Consider the following 20662-nt stretch of genomic DNA (forward strand, 5'->3'; position numbering starts at 1 on the left):
CCTCAGAGGATTCAGGAACCCAGTGCCTCAGCACCCCGTCCCCAGCCCCACCACACACAGCCAAGAGATGGTTTTGTGGCAAAATATTTTATTGCTGCCATCCCCAAGGTGGAACACTGGGAGTTACGAGGGTTGGAGTTGGGTGTATCACAGCATCTTCTGAAATAGGGAGATGGCCTCATCGACCTTCCTGAGCTCTGCTTCTGTCTGCTGGAGCTGAGGGTGGAAAAGGGGGTGAGTGGTGAGACCCAGGGCCAAGAGAAGAGAACCCCAAAGGCCCACAGAAGCAGAGAGGTCAGGGACTTCCCTGGTGGCTCAGTGGTTAAGAATCCACCTGCCAATGCAAGGGACACGGGTTTGACCCCTGGTCCGGGAAGATCCCACATGGCGCAGAGCGACTAAGCCCGTGCGCCACAACTACTGAGCGTGCGTTCTAGAGCCTGTGAGCCACAACTACTGAGCCCACGTGCCAAAACTACTGAAGCCTGCACGCCTAGAGCCCGAGCTCTGCAACAAGAGAAGCCACCGCGACGAGAAGGCCGCGCGCCGCAACCAAGAATAGCCCCCGCTCGCGGCAACTAGAGAAAAGCCCGCGCGCAGCCACGAAGACCCAACGCAGCCGAAAATAAATAAATAAATTTATATATGAAAAAAAAAGAGCAGAGGGGTCAGAGTTGGAAAGATGGGTGAGGACCACGGGCAGGGAGTAGTCTGGGGGAACTGTGTGCTTGGCTAGCCTGCTTCCCCCTAATTCCCCACCTCCCTGTTCTCTTCCACCATCACTGGTCTGCTGGGTCCTGTCTTTTCCCAGAGTGGTCCATTCCCAAAGACAAAGGGGCTTCAGAGCTCATGTGTGCCACCCAGTGGCTCAGCCCCAGCCAGTGACTGGGGAAGCAGAGCACAGTGGTTAGGAACAGAGGCTCTGGAAGATGGTGTTGGTAATACTGCCCTGCCATGAGAGGGCTACCGGGACAATCACGTGAGACAACCTGCTCAGCCGCCGAGGCTCTGTAACTCCTCGCCTCCACTCATGTCTCTTTTTGTCCCTGTGGTTGCCTCCACTCATGTTTCTCTTTTTGTCCCTGTGGTTTACCCCATGGCTCCTCCCTGCAGGGGTCCCAGGTGATCTGCTAAGCTTCCTGACTGTATTGGGTCAATCCCTATCCCAGCCCCCCGGCATGTGGATACCAAGTTCTGGGAAGCGGGTGGTGCACGAGGGGTCTGACTGGGAGGAAGGATGGATGGATGGTCTGCTTCCATCTTCAACTTGCTGTGTGACCCTGGACTGTGCCCCTGCCCTGGCTGTTCTTCATGTGTGAGAGCGGGGATTACATGGTCCCACCTGCTCCTCCATGGATTGCCTGGGGCCCGGCAGAGCAGGCGCAGGAGGGGGTTTGGTGGTGGGGGGAGTGATGGGGTGGGAAATGGGGACGGAGACGCCCACCCACACCACACACCTTGGCTTCATCTGCCTCCTGGACTTTGAGGGGCACCTTGACAGCGTAGCCCGAGGCAGCGCGGCGTTCCCGTAGACGCTGGGCCTGCCGCTGTGCCTCACTGCGCTTGGCCTGCAGTTTGCCCAGCTCCCGGGCCGGGTCTACCAGGCCCTGCAGCTGCAGGTGGACAGAGCAGCGGTCAGAAGCCAGGGCCACAGCGCAGCCCTGGGGTGCAGAAGCCCCCAGCGCCAGGACAGCCACTATACCCGCGCTGGCCAGCGTCTGCACATAGCCCGACACTGCTGATGCCAGGGCGCCTGTGGCCTCATCAGCCACTTCCAGGAAACCTGCGTGGGAGGGAGAAAGGAGACGAGACAGCCACACTGGACACGGGTCCCAGAGTGGGCTGAGGGGACGGGGGACACGGGGGCCTGAGGCTCACAGTCGGGCCGGATCCGGGTGAGGTTGTAGTCGGCACGCAGGGAGCGCACGGCTCGAGTGATGCTCAGGGCCAGCTCGAAGGCGCCTTCCGCCTCAGGGTCCTTCCAGGAGCACTGTGGGGTGGAGGAGCGGGTGAGGGAAGCTGGGGGCTGGCTCTGCACAGCTACCCGGAGCCCGCGCCAGGCCACACCCCATACCTCCGAGGGCTCCGGGTAGGAGGTAACGCAGAGGCTAGGAGGAGCTTGTGGCGTGCGCCGGGGCAGCCTCTGGAACAGCTCCTCGGTCACAAAGGGCATGAAGGGCGAGAGCAGCCGCAGGCCGACGTCCAGGCAGGTGTAGAGGGTCTGGCGGGCGTGCTCGGCCGCCACCTGGTCCACCCCACTCAGCACAGGCTTCAGGCACTCCTGGGGAGGGGGAGGCACAGGGCTCAGGGCTGGGGAGGCCTGGCTTCCAGCCCTCGCTGAACTGCTGAGGACGGGGAGGGGGACAGGCTGGCTCAGGTCTCATGCCAACCCCGGCCCCTCGGCCCCTCCTCACCAGGTACACATCACAGAGCTCGTAGAGCCAGAAGCTGTACTGGGCGGTGGTGACAGCTGGGAAGTCGTAGGCCTGGAAACCCTGGTTGCTGAGCCTCACAGCTTCGGTCAGCCGGCTGCGGATCCAGCGGTCCACCAGGCTCCCGCGGCCTCCAGGCTTGGGGGGAAGCACCGTATCAGGCGGGGGGCCACCACATGCCCAGGCGGAGGGGAGCCAGAACCCCATGGGAACGGGAACCATGGGGAAATCTGCATTCCAGGAGCCTGATGGGTCCAAAGCAACCACCATGTGCCCAGTGCCTGGGGGAGAAGGGGTAGGCCCCCCGCCACCTTGTGGGAGGACCACAGTGCCTGAGGCTCTCCTGATGACAATCTGTCCCTATATCCTTCTGTCCCCTCAGCTAGACAGAGGCTCCTTGGGGGCAGGAGCCGGGCTTCCTGACTCTGTGGCTACAACCCTGAAACAGCATGGGCCGTGCTTGATGGCAAGGATGCAACCTGTGTGGGTGCTGCCCACCTCGCGCCTACCAGGCCCTCACCTCAGAGGTGGGTGAGGGCACAAAATCCTTCCCAAGGCCACGGAGGGCAAACTTGGTGGCGTTCCAGAGCTTGTTGCAGAAATGGCGGTACCCCAATATCCGGTTCACATCCAGGTTGATGTCACGGCCTGGGTGGATGTGAAGTGTGAGTCCACACCGTTCTCCCTCCCAGCTCACGCCCAGGGCAGAGGAGAGAGCTGTGCCTCAGGGAAGGAGGAACGATGCATCTGAGACAGGTTTAGGGAGCCGTACCCTGGGACGTGTAGGCGCACAGTCCAAACCGGAGAGCATCGGTGCCACACTCAGGGATCCCCGCCGGGAAATCTGCCTTCTGCGGGGAAGGAGTGAGCGTCCTGAGCCAGCCTCACCTGCCTTCTGCCCAAACTCCAGCCCCAGGCCCACCCTCTGTACCTGCCCTTCTTTAGCCTTTTCCACCTCGCTGGGATCCAGGTTGCTGTTCAGTAACTGGTCGTGGAGGCCCTGAGGGTGAGGTGGGAGTAGTCAGAGGCCCGCGGCCACCACCCCACAGCCCTTCCCGGCCTGAGCCCGCGTCCAGCCCCACCTGCAGGGAGACTCCGTGGATAACGTCCAGGGGGTCAATGACGTTGCCTAGAGACTTGCTCATCTTCCGGCCGTGGGCATCCCGCACGATGGCGTGGAGGTAGACCTGTGAGGCAGGGAAGGGAAGGCCTGTGGGGATGTCTCCCCACCTAGACCCCAATGCCTGTCCCCCTACCCCTACCTCTGGTTTGCCCTCCTCTGAACCTCAGGCCCCTCGGTGTCCCTGCCAGCCCCTTCAGTGCCTTCGTGTGAATTAGAAGTGCTCCTTCCTCTAGGAAACTGGGGTGCAGAATCACCTAGTAGGGCCCAGGTGGCTTTGAGACCCCACAAGCCTCCTTGGCCAGGCCCACCCACAGCTGCCCGGGTGAGGGAGGGGACAGTGGGAGGGGTCTCAGCAGTCTCCACACCTCTCTGAAGGGCAGCCTGCCAGTGAGCTTCAGGCCAAGCATGACCATCCTGGCCACCCAGAAGAAGAGGATATCGTGGCCCGTCTCCAGCAGCGTCCCCGGGTAGAACACACTCAGATCTTCTGACTGGGGGCAGAGCAGGGCGTGAGTGACGGGGAGCCAGGCACCCACCCCCACGACTCCCACCCCACCCTGCGCTGGCCCCGGGAACGTACCTGGTTGGGCCAGCCCAGGATGGAGAAGGGGAAGAGGCCAGAGGAGAACCAGGTGTCCAGTACGTCTTCATCTGAGGGGGGCCAGAGGTCAGACGGGGTGGAGGTGAGGATCAGCCCCCACTGCCCCCACCCCAAGGCCCCGCCTTGCCTTGCTGGAGACTGATCTTGTCCGGGGACACTCCGAACTCCTCGGCTGCCTTCTCCAGAGCCTCGGCCTTGGTGCGCCCGCTCACCCAGTACCGCCCATCAGGGTCCTGCCACAGGTGGAGTGAGTATCCAATGGGGCACCTCTGCCTGTCCCCCCACCAAGATCCAATGAACCCAGAGCCCCCTCGAGGTGTGCCAGTACCCAGCCCTGGCCTGGTTCTCACCTCCCCTGGGGGTACAGCTGGGTCACTGACAGTGACGAAATAGGCTGGAATGCGATGGCCCCACCACAGCTGCCGGGAGATGCACCAGTCCCTGCAAGTGGCAGGGGGAGGAGAGGGAATGAAGGAAGGACAGGAGGTGCCCGTCCTCTGCCCCGCTCGGCCCCTTGCCCAGTCGCCATCCCCACATCGAGGGGCCTGACGCACCTGATGTTGTCCATCCAGGCATGCCATGTGCGTTGATGGGCCTCGGGCAGGATGCGGAGGTCGCCCCGTGTCACAGCAGCGCTGGCGGCCTGGGCCATCTCCCCACAGCGCACGTACCACTGCGGCCGCAGGAGAGGCTCCACCACATCCTTGGAGCGGCTGCAGGTACGTGTGGGTGGGGAAGCTGGGTGGTGAGCACCCCGAGAAACCCGTCCCCGCCCCCTTCCCTGGCCTCCACCCTCACTTGCAAAGTGGCACCACCATGGGGTTGTCCTCAGTGCCACGGAACAGTCCCCGCTCCTTCAGCGCCGCCAACACTGCCTTTCTGGCCTCAAACCTGGGCAGGCCCTGGATGTGAGACAGGTTCTGTCACGGCCGTGCCAGGTACCCCGCCGTCTCCTGAGCCAGCCACCACGCCCCAGGCAGTCTCACCAGGAAAGGTGGGGGCACGTTGACAAGGGCCCCTTGGGCGTCCATGATGCTGATGGCCTCCAGCCCATGCCGCTGCCCAACCTCATAGTCATTCTGGTCGTGTGCAGGGGTGATCTTCACCGCGCCTGGGGTGTGCGCCGGGGTGCCAGGGTCACGAGGGACTCAGAAGAGTCTCTGCCCACACGCACCCCCCTTTTGCCGACGGATGTGGCTCTCAGACCACCCCTGTCCCCCATCCCGCTCACACAGTCCCCTGAGAAGCAGCCCAACTCCTGCCTGCTCAGGTGAAGCTTATTTTTTTCTTTGAAAGGGGAGACGGACAGCAGGAGCGTGCCTCGTGGCTCCTTCCTCTCCCCACAGGACAGCCCCATGCTCACCTGTGCCGAACTCCATGTCCACAAAATCATCGAAGATGACGGGGAGGCTCCGAGGCACGAACGGGTGGGTCACGCTCTTCCCCTTCAGGTGCTGGGGACAGAGGGAGATGCCGAAAACGCACGAAGGGCTGCGCCCGCCTCCCTCCTACGCAGGGTCCTGGCTTTCTAACACCCAAATTCCATCTACACGTCCAGAAAACAGCCAGCAGATGAGTTTCTGATCCAATTTCTCTCATCAGCTGGGCGCTCAGCACCCATCCCCCCACGTAGCGTGGGGGCCCCTTCAGCCAGCATTCATCCCCCGACTGCGGGCAGCACACCGCCGCACCTGGTATCTGGGGTCTTTGGGGTGCACGGCTACGGCCACGTCTCCCAGCATCGTCTCAATCCGAGTTGTTGCCACCAGCACCTCCTCGTCGCTGTCTGGGGGGACAGGAGGCCTTGTGGGCTCAGCGCTGGGCCCTTCCCACCCCCCAGCCAACCCAGCCCAGGACCCTGGTGCCCCTGGCTCCTACCTGAGCCTTGGACCTTGTAAGCAAAGGAGACGAGGACCCCAAACTCCACCTTCTCCTTGTAGCCAGGCACAGAGAGCAGTGTGCGGCCTGTCAACTCCTTCTTATCCACCTGTGAGGCGGAGATTAAGAAGAGTGGCCCAGGGACTGAGGGTGAAGATGGGGAGAGCCAGGGGAGGGAAGGGGCACACCTCGATGTCCGAGATGGCAGAGTTGAGGGTGCAGGACCAGTTGACAAGGCGGGTACTACGGTAGATGACTCCTTCCTCATGGAGCTGGACAAAGGCCTCCGTCACGGCTGCTGACAGTTTCTAGGGGGGAATAGAGATGGGCCAGAGATGGGCCTTGGTGTCAAGGCAGCAGGGGCCAGTGAGACCCGGCTGGCCCAGAGCCCCACTGCCCGGCACACAGACCCCTTTAGGGGCTAGAGGAGAGAAATACTTTTCTTGAGGGGGAGAGGGCACTATGGGAACACAGATTGGCAACAGCCTGGTGATACTGTAGATGGCAGGGAAACCACTCAGCTAGGGACAGGTGCTAATGCAGAAAATCCTGGGGGTTCAGGCTCTAGGGGAGGGTGAGGCCCCACCATGTGCCACTGGAAGGAATCTGAGCTCCTAAGGTAGGTGACAGGTAACACAAAGGGCCATGACACGGGGTAGAAAGTGGCATTTGCAGCTGAGCCCTAGTGGTTTCCTATGAGTGGGCCACCTCTTGGGGGAGGGCCCTGGGCATATGCTCTCTTCCGTGGGGAGCTTCCTACTCCTACCCTAGCCCCGAGACCCGCCCCTATTCCTACTCACAGGATCCATGGTGAAACAGGCTCGATTCCAGTCCAAGGAGCTGCCAAGCTTCTTCAGCTGGTGGTAAATCCGGTCACCTTTCCTGGAAGTGGACAGAAAGGCCGGGATCAGCGTTCAGGCCTGGGCTGGAGGGAAACACCAGGCAGCTAATGGGGCAGAATATGGGGATCACTCATCCCTCTGAAACGGACGTTGTCCCTGGGGCCAAATGACCCTCAGCCTCTGTGGGAGGGTCTGACCCTGCAGCCAGGGTTGCAGGTGACAGAGATCTTATCTGGACAGGGGACAGGGAGGCAGGGCTGTGATGTCTGCAGGGACGCTGCACTCACTCCTCCTTCCACTTCCAGACCTCCCGCAGAAAGGCCTCTCGGCCCAGCTGGTGCCGACTCAGCCCCTGCTCCCGCCAGAGTTTCTTCTCCACCACCACCTGGGTGGCAATGCCCGCGTGGTCACAGCCAGGATTCCACAGGGTGGTCTCCCCGCGCATGCGGTGCCTGTGGGAGGAGCACGGAGGAGCAGAGGTGAGCAGGCAGTAGAGCTGCCCCGAAGGAAGAAGGGACTCCAGGCAGGCAGTCGGTGAACTTGAGAAAGAGAGGGGCGATGGGGCAGGACTCTCCCAACTCTAAAATCACTGTCAGACAGAGATATGTGAGGACAGCCAAGGCAATTTGGCAAAAGAAGGACAAAGAGGAGGCTCTCGCCCAGCTAGATATCAACACGTGAGAAAGTTACGATTATTAAAAGAAGTTTTCACAGAAACTAGGAACAAAGTTATAGATTAAGGAAACAAAACAGTGACTGGAAACAGATTCAAGCATATTTAGTATTTGTTAAAGGTGGCATTTCATATCAGTGGAGAAAGGACAAACTATTCAATAAATTTGTTTGGGACACTAGCTAATTGGTTGGAAAAATCGCCCTACTTCCCCAAAGCCACAAAAATAAACTTATTTACTTTAAAATAAATCTAGGGCTTCCCTGGTGGCGCAGTGGTTGAGAGTCCGCCTGCTGATGCAGGGGACACGGGTTCGTGCCCCAGTCCAGGAGGATCCCACATGCCGCGGAGCGGCTGGGCCCGTGAGCCATGGCCGCTGAGCCTGCGCGTCCGGAGCCTGTGCTCCGCAACGGGAGAGGCCACAACAATGAGAGGCCCGCGTACCACAAAAATAAATAAATAAATAAATAAATTTAAAAAATCTAAATTTAGTTTAATTCTAATTTAGTTAAAAAGAAAAACCGTCAACTTTAAAAAACAAAACTATAAGAAAAGCATTAGAAAATGGTATCGTTTCCAAAAATTAAAAAAAAGAAGAAAATAATAGGTGATTGATCATGTTTGTAACTTGGAGGCAGGAGAGATTTTCTTTAACAAGACAGTAAACATTAAGTCAAAGAACATTGGTAAACTGACTAGGTTAAAACATAAAACCTCAGAACAATAAAATCTCTGAGTTGAAATTCAAGGACTAGACTATTTTGGAGAAAATGACTGAAAGCTAGTAATATTTCAGGGAATTAATCAGGGGATGAATTAGAGAAATAGAGATGGTAGTATCGTGAGTCTTCACCTACCATATTCTGGTACAAGTAAATGCAGTTTACTCTTAATCAAGCTCTGTGCTGATGTGGCCCATGAAGCATTAAACTGTAATGAACTTTTTTTTTTTTTTTTGCGGTACGCGGGCCTCTCACTGTGGTGGCCTCTCCCGTTGCGGAGCACAGGCTCAGGACGCGCAGGCTCAGCGGTCACGGCTGACAGGCCCAGCCAATCCACGGCATGTGGGATCTTCCCGGACCGGGGCACGAACCCGTGTCCCCTGCATCGGCAGGTGGACTCTCAACCACTGCGCCACCAGGGAAGCCCCTGTAATGAACTTTTTGGTGACCTTTGAGAAGTACATTTTAAAGTAGGAGAGAGGACCAAATTAATGTCAGCTATTATTACTGTTATTAAAAAATGATACATGTTGGGCTTCCCTGGTGGCGCAGTGAAATAACAGCCATAGGTATCTATGATTCTAAAACACTGACGTGAATCTATTCCAGTTAAGTAATGGGAGTTTCTAATATTTGATTTAAACCATGCTCATTAGAAAAAAATGTTAGCTTAAGTGTTTCGTAAGAAGTGTTAAACCTTTCCTCACGTAAATAATCTGGCTGTTATATGTATTTAACACAACTCTGTTTTTCCAACTCTTCATTCCTTGCAAAATGCTAAGTCTGACGTATCCCAGTGCCCTGAGCAGAGCTGGCACATGGTTATGTCCTGTAAATATTTTTGACCAATTAATTGAGCTAAGTAGGACACTAGAAAAACTTCTCAAAATTTAAAATATAATAAATAAACCCTAGTTTCAATAGATAAAATGCTGTTTTAAAATATTTTTTAAAAGAAATTCGTCACCTGAAATATTAGCCTTTGTGGTTGTTAACTAGTCAAAATATTAACAGTGGGGGAAAAAAGTCAACTGCTAGAACAGGAGAAAATGTTTATAACATATATAACAACAACAAAAAAAATCAATAGCCAAAATGTATACATACACTCTATAAAGAATCCTCTAACGAAACAATTAAAAAAGTAAACAAACAAACAAAGAACAATAGAAAGATGGGCAAACAACAAGTTCAGACAATACATATAAAGAGAAACCTGACTGGCCAGGATACATGAAGAGACACAGCCTCACTAGTAATCAGCAGTAACAGAAATAACCATTTTCCCCCCATCAGATTGGCAAAACAAAGACAGATAATGTCCAGGGTTGGCAGGGGCACACCTCACATGCAACTCATGGAGTATAAACTGGTAAAGCCGTTTTGGAGGGCAACTTGCCAGCTTCTATTTGTACTCAATAAAGGCAGGCCCCTTGGACACAGAGATTTCACTTCTTGGTATCTACGCCAGAGATATGCTTCCACAGGAGCTTGAGAAAGCATGTATAGGAAATGTGCATTCCAGCAGTTTTCAACAGAGAAAAATTAGGAACATCCATTAATAAAAAGTGACACCAGGGCTCCCCTGGTGGTGCAGTGGTTGAGAGTCCGCCTGCCGATGCAGGGGACACGGGTTCATGCCCCGGTCTGGGAAGATCCCACATGCCGCGGCATGGCTGGGCCCGTGAGCCATGGCCGCCGAGTCTGCGCACATCTGGGGCCTGTGCTCCGCAACGGGAGAGGGCACAGCAGTGAGAGGCCCGCGTAACAAAAAAAAAAAAAAAAAAGTGACACCATTATGTAAAGCCACACTAAGGAGCAATGAGGAGAATCAAGTCAGTCCACATATAAGGATGAGGAAAAATCTCTAGACAAACTGTTAAGGGTAAGAAAAAAGTTATAAAATAACAAGTTTGGTGTGAGCCCTTTATGTTACAGAAAAGAAAAACCCATTTACCAAAAGGAAAACTACACATTTCCATGGGTACACGTACATGTGAGCAAATAGGAAAGATCTGGAAAGATACACATCCAAGTGATGCCAATGCTGTGTGCTAATTCTTAGGAGGAAGTAAATCTGGAGGAGGGTGGTCAAAGAAACTTGAAGTTTTAAATTTCTTACAAGAATATATTCACATATTTCTTGCTAAATTCAAAATAATGTTATTTTTAGTGGCAAGAGAAGAGAGTCTGCAAGTGGAAGTGCTGGTTACTTGACCAGGAGAGGATGCTAAGTCATCAGATGGGAGTGACCCAGAGAGAAGTGTAGCACCACCAGGGGACAGAGCTGAGGGCCCCAGTCGGCAAAGAGAAGGGAACCACAGGAGTGTGGAGCCAGAGAAGGCAGAGGGAACCAGTTGGAGGGGAGGACGGGAGCTCACCATCGGGTCAGGGAGTCCTGGATGGCGTTGGTGAGCGCGTGGCCCAGGTGCAGAGAGCCTGTCACGTTGGGGGGTGGAATGCACATCATGAAGATGCCCCGAGGATTTGGTGCTGACACACTGGAACGCTGACGGGGAGGAAGGATGGGTACTTACTAAGGCCTCATGTCACCTCTTCTGGTCTGCTCCCAGGCAATGTATCCTTCAGCCCTGTCCTTCCCCGCCCCCATCCCCTCCAGGCCTGGGCAGCAGTGCCCACTCACCCCATACTCGGGCCTGAAGAAGCCCTGCTGCTCCCACCAAGGGTACCAGGCAGCCTCCACATACTGAGGGCTGTAGGAGTCAGGCATGGTGCCACTGACATCTGAGGGGGAGGAAGGGAAGGGTCAGAGCTGAGGCTGGGAGCAGCTGGGAAGGGGACGAAGGGCCAGCAGAGAAGGACCTGGGACTCTGCAAATCCTCACTAAGCAAAGTAGTGGGAGCAAGGACAGAGCAAAAGGCGTAAAAAGAGAAGAGACAAGGAGGGTAGACGTGAAGAGAGGAGGTCTCTCTTCCCCCTCCTAGTACCTTTCTTTTCTCCAGGTGGGGTTGGGAGGTCATAGGTAATGACCCCAGGATCCCGTTTCTCCCTCTTCTCTGGTTTTGGCTTCTTCTGCTTGGGAGGGAAAGGATATAGGCCCAGATACCAGCCGCTCACCATGGAACCAACCCTCCATCCAGCTCCACCAGCCTCTCACCTCCCCAGGGGGTGGCTGCTGCTGTTGGACCTTCTGCTTCTGTTGGAATTTCTCTAGCTTCTCCCGTTTCTTTGCCTCTTTCTTGAGTTGAGCAGCTGTCTTTGGGGGTGCAGGGACCTCAGAGCCTGGAAAGAGGCACAGAAATGCAGACCTGCTGGGGACCCTCTGTGAAGAGTGCTATTACGTCTCAGATGGCCTATTTCAGCTGCCCAAAGGCTCCCCCGTGCTGACCTCCCACCTACCCCCGCCCAGCTCCTGTCCCAGTGATTCTGCTATTCCTAAGAGACAAAAGAAAGTGAGCTGCATGAAAGGCCCCAGAGGAACCCCTTCGCTCCCATCCTCCATGCTTCCTCACCTGGCTGTTGGGAGAGAGGCCTGGCCCCTGAATACACAGCCACCTCTCCCAGCACGGCCCGGAATTCTGGCTGCTGGACACATGTGATAAACCAGCGAGTGACATTACCCCAAATCCGGCGGGCAGAGGGGTCCAGGACCTGGGGTGGGGAAAAGAAATGAACTATCCTTACTCACCCTATAGTGAGGTCTAAGGGAACCTGCCCTCATTCTTCCCCAAGCCCCAATGACTCACATAACGGAAAGGCAGCAGCAAAGCTGTGACAGCCGCCAGGTCAGCCAGAGTGGGGGCCTCTCCAGCCAAGTAGGTGTGCAGCCGAAGCCACTCTTCCAAGGGGCTCAGGGCCCTGCCCAGGGCCGCAAGTGCAGCCTAACAGGAAGGAAAAGGGGTATGAGATAAGGCTCGGCCCACCTCAATCCCCAGCCCCATTCAATCCATTTGGCCTTCCATTCCCACGAATCACGTTTCTTCTTCACTGAAATGATCATAATAAAAATACTTCCCATTCATTCAATAAATTCCTACTGAACACTTTTTTTTTTTTTTTTGGCCATACCACGCAGCATGCGGGATCTTTGTTCCCCAAAGAGGGCTCGAACCCGCGCCCCAGGCAGTGGAAGCGTGGAGTCTTAACCACTGGACTGCCTACTAAACACTTATATGTCAGATACAATACACTAAGCACAGGAAGTTAAAGGTTACATGAAGCAACACAGTAACTGCTTCAACAAATATTTTTTAAGTACTTACTGCATGCCAGGCCTTCTCTAATGAATGAGGAGACAATATGAACAGATGGAGCCTCTGACCTGTTGAAATTTACATTCTAGGGGCGGAGACAATAAATGTGCAAATATATAATGTATTACCCTATTTTCCTCCTAAGTGCTATGAAGAAAAATAAATGAAGCTGAGGGGGAGAGAGAATTCCAATGAGGGGGGCCGCTATTTACATAGGGTAGTCAGGATATGAGGGAGCAAACCAGGATCTAAGTCATATATTCATTTCATTCATTCATTCATTCAAAAAATACTAGATATCCACCATGTCCTCAATACTCTGCAAGGAGGTGGTGTTATAAGGGCAGTAAGGCACAGCTCCACTCAAGAAGAATTTAATTATAATCTGGTGTGATTCTCTCTCCTTTCTCCTACTTCCCTTCTTCCTCATTTCATTTCTCCTCCATCTTCTCCCAGCAACTGTCATCTCTCCAGGCCTGACTGCCTCTCCTCATCTCTCCTTCACCCAATCTTTTCCTACAATTCACAGTAACCTCTAACTAACCTCATCAGTTTCAGATTCATCAAACTCTTACTCTGAGACTTTAAAACACCTGGCACTAGATTATGTGCTCTGCACACATCTTTTCAACTTCTCAACATGTTCTCAATTTTTGTTTTCATAGACATAGAAAGACCAAGGCTCAAAGAGTTTAAGAAAGCTACCCAAGATTACCATAGCAGGTGGCAATCTGGAATACGATCAATTTTTTTCTACGTCTGACATGCTGAGTTCCTGGCTCACCATCCATTCCAAGTCTTGCTTCCTTCTTCTAAATTTCCCCCTTCCCCTCTGCGCTTCTTCTCACCTGGGGGTCCTGGCCAGAGCTTCGGAGTCCCAGGGCTGGCAGCGTTGCCCCACAGGCAGCTGGTATCAGCTCCGTGTCTGCGTAACTGACCCACTGTTGGACGAGGACGGCTGCCCGACTACCCCCAGGGCCCCCCAGGCCTGCTGGCCACAGCAGCTGGGCCACAGCAGTGGCCCCCCACACCCAGAGCCCACCGGGCCCCTGTTCCAGGGCGGGCAGGCGGGGTGGCGGAAAGGGACTCCTGCTGGTCGGGGGCGGCTGGAGACAGATGCGGGGGTGGGCTCCTCCCCATCCCGGACCCTCCCCATGCTCCCCGTAGCGAGCAGCTATAAGGGCTCGGAGGCTGGGGAAGGCATCGGGGTGAGGAGAGACGTAGAGAATGGACATGGTTATGCAGGAGGTCCGAACGAGGTGGAAAAACCCTAAGGAGAAAGAGACAGGGTAAGACCGAGGGACCCAGGAATCTGACTGGACTTCAAGAGCCGAGGACCCAGCTCTCGGAGTGGCAATGACAGTGGGGAACTTCCCGTGACCGCGGGCCCTCGGGGAGTGTGGGAAGCTCCTAAGAACCCCTCAGCGGCCGGCAGGACGCGGGTTCGGGATGTATGTACGTACTGGAGGGAGGTGGTCACACTGAGCCTGGTATCCACCTCATAGCCGGGCGCCGGCCGAAGCTGGACTGGTCTGGCGGCTGGAGCCGGGGAGTCCAGCGGGCGTCGACGGCGGGCAGTTGTCCGGGCGACCGTAGCTCCTTGCGACAGCAGCCCGGGCCGTCGGCGCCCACGTGTGACTGCAAGCGTTTCCGGGCCCGCGGGTCCTGGCGGGGGCAGCCGTGCCCCGCCTGAGTGTGCGGGCGCTGCCCTGGCCCGACCCTGGCCCGGGGACCGCGCCGCCCGCCGCACACCGCGCTCCGGAGGAACAGCGAGGGGCGCGGGCGCGGGCGCGGGCACGGGGTGGCGACGCGCCCGGGAACCGCGCTCCCGTCAGGCACCGCCGCGGGCACCCCGCGCGGGTCCTCGGCCGGGCGGGAGGGCGGTGCCGAGCGGGCAGCTGGGGAAGCGGCGGGGAGGGCGGCTCCTGACGCGGACGCGGGTCTATTTGGCGAAGGTCCCTGGTGTCCAGGTCCTCCCTGGTCCTCATTTCCTCCTATGTGGGAAGAGGGAGTCACGCTGGATGGCCTCTAAGGTCCCTTCATGCTGAGAACTCATATCTGTAGCGGCAACTCTTGTTCGCTAAACGAGTGAAAGTTAATTTCCAGTTACAACTCTCCACAGTATTTTGTCACTTGTATTTATTTATCTGCAATAGATATTGGGAAAGAGTGTACTGGTTTGGCTGGGCTGAGGAAGAAATCCAGCAGCATTAAACGCATTTTGGTGTCTCATTAGCTTTCATGGTAGTAGGACAGCAAGCACTCATAGGTACGGGATAAGCAAAAGGCTGCGATAGGTAGGCCATTTAAGTAGGGGAATGTTCAGGAAACACGTGTGGTCTAATTGAGGTAATGATATGGTTTATACCAAGGAGAGTAGCAGCAGATAATGCCGGGATGGGGTGGATTCTTGGCTGGGGTAATGAGAGTAACAGGGCTTGGATGAATTTAGCACCCCTTTCCCATTCTCCAGCCCCCTTCCCAAAACACACACAGAACCAGAATTTGCGTCATAAATTTTATTCCCGATGCGGGACAGATTCCTTCCATCCCCAAAATGAATCACGTGCTACCCTGGAGAGATCTGGGAGATCTTCCCACCATCTCCAGGGAAGAAGTGAGAAAGGCAGGTGCTGGGGCCAGGGAAGGCTTCGCAGTTCCCAGCCTACTTTTCCTCCCCTTCTCAACAGAGGATAGCTGCACCCTACTATTATTCCTCTCATCCACATCCCTTAAAAAAAAAAAAGCCTTTGCTATGTAGAAACAAACAACACCTCAAGAATGGGAGGGAGGCCTCCCGGGCTGGGACATGAGGTTAAGGGTCACCAGTGGAAGGAGGGGAAGGGAGGAGGAACCATCACTGCTTCTGCTGCAGGGCCTCCTTCCTTGCCGCATCCTGTAGCAACTGTGTGTCGACCTCATCTGCTGGCAGCTGCACATAGCGAACTACTGAGCCCCGGATGAAGCAGTTCTTCACTGATAACTGGACAAAGATAGACAAATGTGAAAACACCCTTAAAAAATGTCCTCTATCCACCCAGGGACCTCCTGCTTTGAGAGGTGTTTGCTCTTTTCTACCATCCACAACTCACCATGTGAGGGTATTTCTCAGGGTCTGTGACACTGATGTCAGTTAGTTTGATGTTGAGATACTAAGAAAAGAAGATGAACACCATCATTAGAACTAGAGACAAGATGAATGTACGCAGCCCTTAACCTCTCCCATCTCCTTCCCCAAGACCCCATTCAGGGCCCTTACTATATTCTCACCTGATCCACAGAATGGAGGGTTCCACAGATGCTGTCAGGGGCAGAGAGAGGGTAAAACCCAATTAGTTTATACCAAAGTCAACACAGAGGTGACTGCAGAGCAGGGATAAGAGCATGGTTGGGGGGAAATAAAGGACTTGAGGTGGGCTTCCCTGGTGGCGCAGTGGTTGAGAGTCCGCCTGCCAATGCAGGGGACACGGGTTTGTGCCCCGGTCCGGGAGGATCCCACATGCCGCGGAGCGGCTGGGCCCGTGAGCCATGGCTGCTGAGCCTGCGCGTCCGGAGCCTGTGCTCCGCAACGGGAGAGGCCACAACGGTGAGAGGCCCCCGTACCGCAAAAAAAAAAAAAAAAAAAAAAAGGACTTGAGGAAACCAGGAAAGGCAGAACCAAAAAGGGATATGTCTAAGCTCTGGACTAGGAAGTAGGTGCTTCCAGAGCAGTGTGTTATTTTAGACCTCTGAAAAACAGCAGTGTGTTATTTTAGACCTCTAAAATAACCTCTCCTCTCCCTAAACCAACTCACTCTTAGTAGATACCATTAAACAACTGGTATGGGCTAGACCTGTATTCTGCGTATTTGTAATATTTACAGCCACTTCATAAGGTAGCTATTAACCATCCAGGGGCTCAGAAACGTTTTATAACTTGCCCAAGTTTAGAACAAACAGAGACTTTGGTTCAGGCCTGTCCAACCCCCAGAACCACCAGCTATTTTCAAATACTATTGCTTTGGAACCAGAGCCTCATATGTAAAGTAGGTAAAGTAGGTAGCTAGCAGTGTTCTTGATGATGCAGGCACAGGGATGTCCTCTCCCTTCCTCAATCCTTGAGCCCCCTGCAATGTTAAAGAGGAATGCTATCTAAATACCAGTGCTCCAAGCCATGCTACCTCTCCCAGTCCTTTCATTTCTGCCAACAGTTTCAACACGAAGTCTCACAACCTCAAATCCTATAAGTTGTACTTCTCCACCCTCCACGTCCCACGAATCCCTATGGTTTGCTGATGTCTTTCTAACATTTCTGTAATTCTCTTTGTAGTATGATTTCTACAAACCAAGGTCTAATGACTTTACAGCTCAATCCAGGCCAGCCTCCAACCTGGCTGCCTTCATCCTAACCATTCTGCATGTCATCATCAGATTCTAAGTTCCTTAGAACTGGTTCTCAAATACTGATGTGCGCTCAAAGGTTTCATAAGTCCGTGACAAAAGAGGAAACGCAGGCTAGTGTAGTGTGTATATAGTGTGCTGACGGTTGTCATTGGTTTCCTCCTAAGAATAACTGCTCTTTAATTGCCCTTCCTTTTTTTTTTTGTATTAAAAAAAATATGATTGTTAATAAATCGCAGTTTTAAAAATATCCTTACCGGGGCTTCCCTGGTGGCGCAGTGGTTGAGAGTCCGCCTGCCGATGCGGGGGACGCGGGTTCGTGCCCCGGTCCGGGAGGATCCCGCGTGCCGTGGAGCGGCTGGGCCCGTGAGCCATGGCCGCTGAGCCTGCGCGTCCGGAGCCTGTGCTCCGCAGCGAAAGAGGCCACAGCAGTGAAAGGCCCACGTACCGCAAAAAAAAAAAAAAAAATCCTTACCTTGCCAAAATTCAAGTTGTCAGTTCTCTGTTGGCCCTAATTTTTGTAAAATTCTAAGTGTCTGAAATCCAGTGTCTGAGACCAACTGCCTCAGTGGTAGTTTTACCACATCCCTGGCTGCTAAAAAACTTTTGACAGCGCCTTATCACCAACTGCAGCAATGCAATAACTTTCAGGAATTGCATAAGGTGGTAACATTTCATTCAGTCCCTTTAGAATGAGATATTTAGGACAAAAGTGGTCTGACAACCAGCACAAGAGAAAGAGCTCTTCTCCCACCCCAATGGATTACCTTTGAATCCTTTAAGTCCTTGATTTAGGATCTGGGGCTATAACATAACAGTTATTCTTGCCATGTGGAAGACCCAGGAAGAAGAGGAAAATCAAAAAACAAGTCATCTCACAGAATTGCTGAGGGTAGTTGTGCTTTCCACACTTGTCTCTATATGGACCCAATCTATCAATATATGCCATCAATACCACATGCATTGTCAGTGCCATAAATCGAAATCTCTGATCTAAAAGGCAAATTCCTTGCCTCACCATTCCCTGCCATGTCAATGCCTCCCCCACTAAGAAATTATCTCACATAGAAATGAAGAAGAAACCATTGGGGAGAGAATACATTCATTCAAACTTTCTAAAGGACAATCAGGTAGTATGTATCAATATTTTAAATGTACATTTCACTTAAAGGATTTTTTTCTAGTGAAATGAGATGTATACAAAGATGTACGCATGAGGATGTTCAGGGCAGTATCATTTATAAAAGCAAATAATTGGAAACAGCCTAAGTGTCCAAAAGCAAGGTTTTGGTTAAATTAGTTCTAGCCAGCTAAGAAAAATGCCATTCAGACATTAAGAACGTTAAAACGCTAAACATCAACTTTATTGACATGGAAAATATCTGCAACATACCATTAGGTGAAAGCAAGTTTCACAACTGCATAGAAACTATGACCCTGTTTTTAATTTTTAAAAAGGGGTCGGGGGGGCAGACAGAATGGGATTTAAGTTCTGGCTTTGTCTTTTAGTATTTGTGTAGACTTAACCAAGTTTCTTAACCTATCCAAGCTTCAGTTTCCTCATGTGTAAAACAGGAACAATAGTATATATCATGTAGAGGTGTTCTGAGAATTAAATGCGTTAACAAATGTAAAGGATTCAGAGTAGTTCTTAGCCTATAGGAGGTTCTCAAATGTTGGCTATGTTTTTTTCCTTCAGCACACATTTATTTAGCACCTACTATATATTGATACCAGGCCCGTGCTGGACATTAGTTACACAGTGGTGAGCTTAAGCATGGTCTTGGCCCTGTAGGAAAGATAGATCCTAAACAGTAAATACATTTCTATGAAATCACAATTTGAGAAGCCACTAGGAAGAAAAAAAGACTCTTTGACAGAAGAGTCTATTTGGCTAGGGACTTCCCTGGAGGTCCAGTAGTTTAAGACTCCATGCTTCCAATGCAGGGGGTACAGGATCAATCCCTGGTGGGGGAACTAAGATACCACATGCTGCGTGGCACGGACAAAAAAAAAAAAAAAGAAAGAAAAGGAAGCGTCTACTTGGCTAGAAGAAGAAGAACCAGGAAAGTCCAAGGATACAGCATTTAATCCAACTCCTGAAAAATGACTACAAGCTAATGATACAAGGGGATAGGGGATGTAAAAGCAGTATAGACAGAAGGGGCTGCATGGGTCTTCTGTTTATAGTTTCTTCAACAAAAAGGAGATAATGCCACATATACTATTCTGCAACAGCTTTCCATATTAATACATCTCATTTCTATGTGAACAGCTATATTATATGGAAATACCACAATCTAACGCATTCCCTGTTTATGGCTATTTTAATTTTTCCCCCAACTTTTGGCTACTACTACAAAAAAAAAATCTACCAACATCTTTACTTGAGGAACCAATACTTACATTTCTAGAAGTTGGGTCAAAGGAGTATATAATCAGAAAAACAAAACTACGTTTTGTAAAAAATGTTATTGATACGTCTGCCCTGTCTTCTCTCTAGTACTTACTACTTACATGCTTCTTTGTATTTTTTTCCAGTACAAGATACAACTCCTCAGCTAATCTGTAAGCTTGAGGCACAAGTCATTTATTTCCTTTGTATCCCTCCCACCTTGCCTAGCCCTCAAATACTTGTTAAAGAAGTTCCAGGGCGCTGGGCACATCCACCCCCTACAGACTTGGCAGAGCAGGCACCTACCTCAGGTCATTCTTGAGTTCCACGACCACATCCTTGCCCACAAGGGACTTGAAAAAGGAATAGAAGAGCTATTGGGCGAGAGGGGGAAAACCATGATATGGGAAGGGACATGGTAAGAGGCGTGTCCCCCTGCTAGTATTACCAAATACTGGTATTGGGATCCCCGCCACATTTCTGGCAGTTCTGAAAACTTCACAGGAAGGAACACTCGGATGAACAGCTGGAGCCCAGATGATTATGCACACTACCTCGAGCCCCTGACATAAAGCCCCAGAGAGAAGCTCTGCGCTACACACCTCGGGCTCGTCTCTCAACGAACGACCTCTCCTAGGGTCCTGTCCACGCCTCCCAGAGAACTGTAGAAAGTATTCCACCCGCACCCGCACCCTCCCGGAGCCTGTTCTCCGTCAGGGAAATGATCCTTGAGGTCTAGCTGTTCCTACTGCGGTCTCCGCCGACTCTCTGTTTTTTTTTCCTTTTTTCTCATGGGGGAAAAAAATCCTATTTGCTTCCAGGTCTCTCCTCAAAGAACTTGAGGCGCAGGAACTAAGGATGGAGGGAAAAGTCCTAGGGCCCAATGCCAGTCCACAAGAACAAAGCCCCCAGAGGGACCCCCGCCCCGCCCCCAACCGTCTCAACCGCCCTCGCTCCCCGAGGGCGCCCCCTTGTGACGTCACGGTACCTACCATGGTGCTTGCGCCGCTGGGCGCCCGCCGGACCGGGAGAGCGAGGGCCGGGTGCAGTGGACTGAAGGCCTGGCGGCAACTGGAACGCAAACCGCGCGTGGGGCGGGGCGGGGTCGCGCAGGCGCTGCAGGAAGCACCGCGGAGAGCTCCGAGGTGTGGAGGACAGCGCCCCGCGGGCTCGCGGCTCGGGGAGGGTGGGGGGGATAGAGCCGAGGGGAACGCCAAAGCCGGGAAAGGGGCGGAGCTTCCCGCCTTCCGACTTCCTCCCGGAGTGGCAAGCTCCCACCGCGCAGGCGCGGGCCCCAGCTGCTGCACGAGCGTCGGGGAGGGCGCCTCACCGCCTCTCACGGGTTTTTGTTCCTTTCTATGACAATAAGTACAGTTCCAGCATGATTTGCTCATGCTCTAAA

The 20662-nt window shown here is 53.3% G+C and overlaps 2 protein-coding genes across 4 annotated transcripts; both read right to left on the reverse strand.

Annotated features, from left to right (window-relative positions):
• Positions 1 to 58: 58 nt before the first annotated feature.
• VARS1 (valyl-tRNA synthetase 1) lies at positions 59 to 14126 on the reverse strand. 3 transcript variants are annotated; one of them, XR_014297359.1, is made up of 31 exons: positions 13949 to 14126; positions 13334 to 13755; positions 11979 to 12113; positions 11745 to 11883; positions 11390 to 11514; positions 11220 to 11307; positions 10916 to 11016; positions 10653 to 10780; positions 7164 to 7328; positions 6835 to 6916; positions 6223 to 6342; positions 6035 to 6143; positions 5848 to 5942; positions 5520 to 5610; positions 5143 to 5267; positions 4955 to 5058; positions 4711 to 4869; positions 4507 to 4597; positions 4284 to 4389; positions 4136 to 4206; positions 3921 to 4046; positions 3515 to 3619; positions 3364 to 3432; positions 3205 to 3283; positions 2953 to 3080; positions 2415 to 2570; positions 2075 to 2281; positions 1879 to 1990; positions 1703 to 1783; positions 1458 to 1613; positions 59 to 216 (listed from the first exon to the last, which is right to left on the reverse strand). XR_014297359.1 is itself a non-coding variant. In XM_082664395.1 (30 exons), exons 2-30 carry the CDS (start codon positions 13718 to 13720, stop codon positions 148 to 150), a joined length of 3795 nt encoding a protein of 1264 aa, XP_082520521.1. In that variant the 5' UTR covers positions 13721 to 13755; positions 13949 to 14126; the 3' UTR covers positions 59 to 147. The 3 variants fall into 3 exon arrangements, 2 of the variants coding, with proteins under 2 accessions (XP_082520521.1, XP_082520520.1); XM_082664395.1 differs by having other exon boundaries at positions 1458 to 1783; positions 11220 to 11304; XM_082664394.1 differs by having other exon boundaries at positions 1458 to 1783.
• Positions 14127 to 14989: 863 nt separating this feature from the next.
• On the reverse strand, positions 14990 to 20505 carry LSM2 (LSM2 homolog, U6 small nuclear RNA and mRNA degradation associated). The gene is made up of 5 exons (XM_082664691.1): positions 20253 to 20505; positions 19567 to 19634; positions 15756 to 15786; positions 15578 to 15637; positions 14990 to 15468 (listed from the first exon to the last, which is right to left on the reverse strand). Exons 1-5 carry the CDS (start codon positions 20253 to 20255, stop codon positions 15343 to 15345), a joined length of 288 nt encoding a protein of 95 aa, XP_082520817.1. The 5' UTR covers positions 20256 to 20505; the 3' UTR covers positions 14990 to 15342.
• Positions 20506 to 20662: the final 157 nt, after the last annotated feature.

Source organism: Grampus griseus (assembly GCF_964374135.1).
Source record: "Grampus griseus genome assembly, chromosome: 10".
NCBI classification, from domain to species: Eukaryota; Metazoa; Chordata; class Mammalia; order Artiodactyla; family Delphinidae; genus Grampus; species Grampus griseus.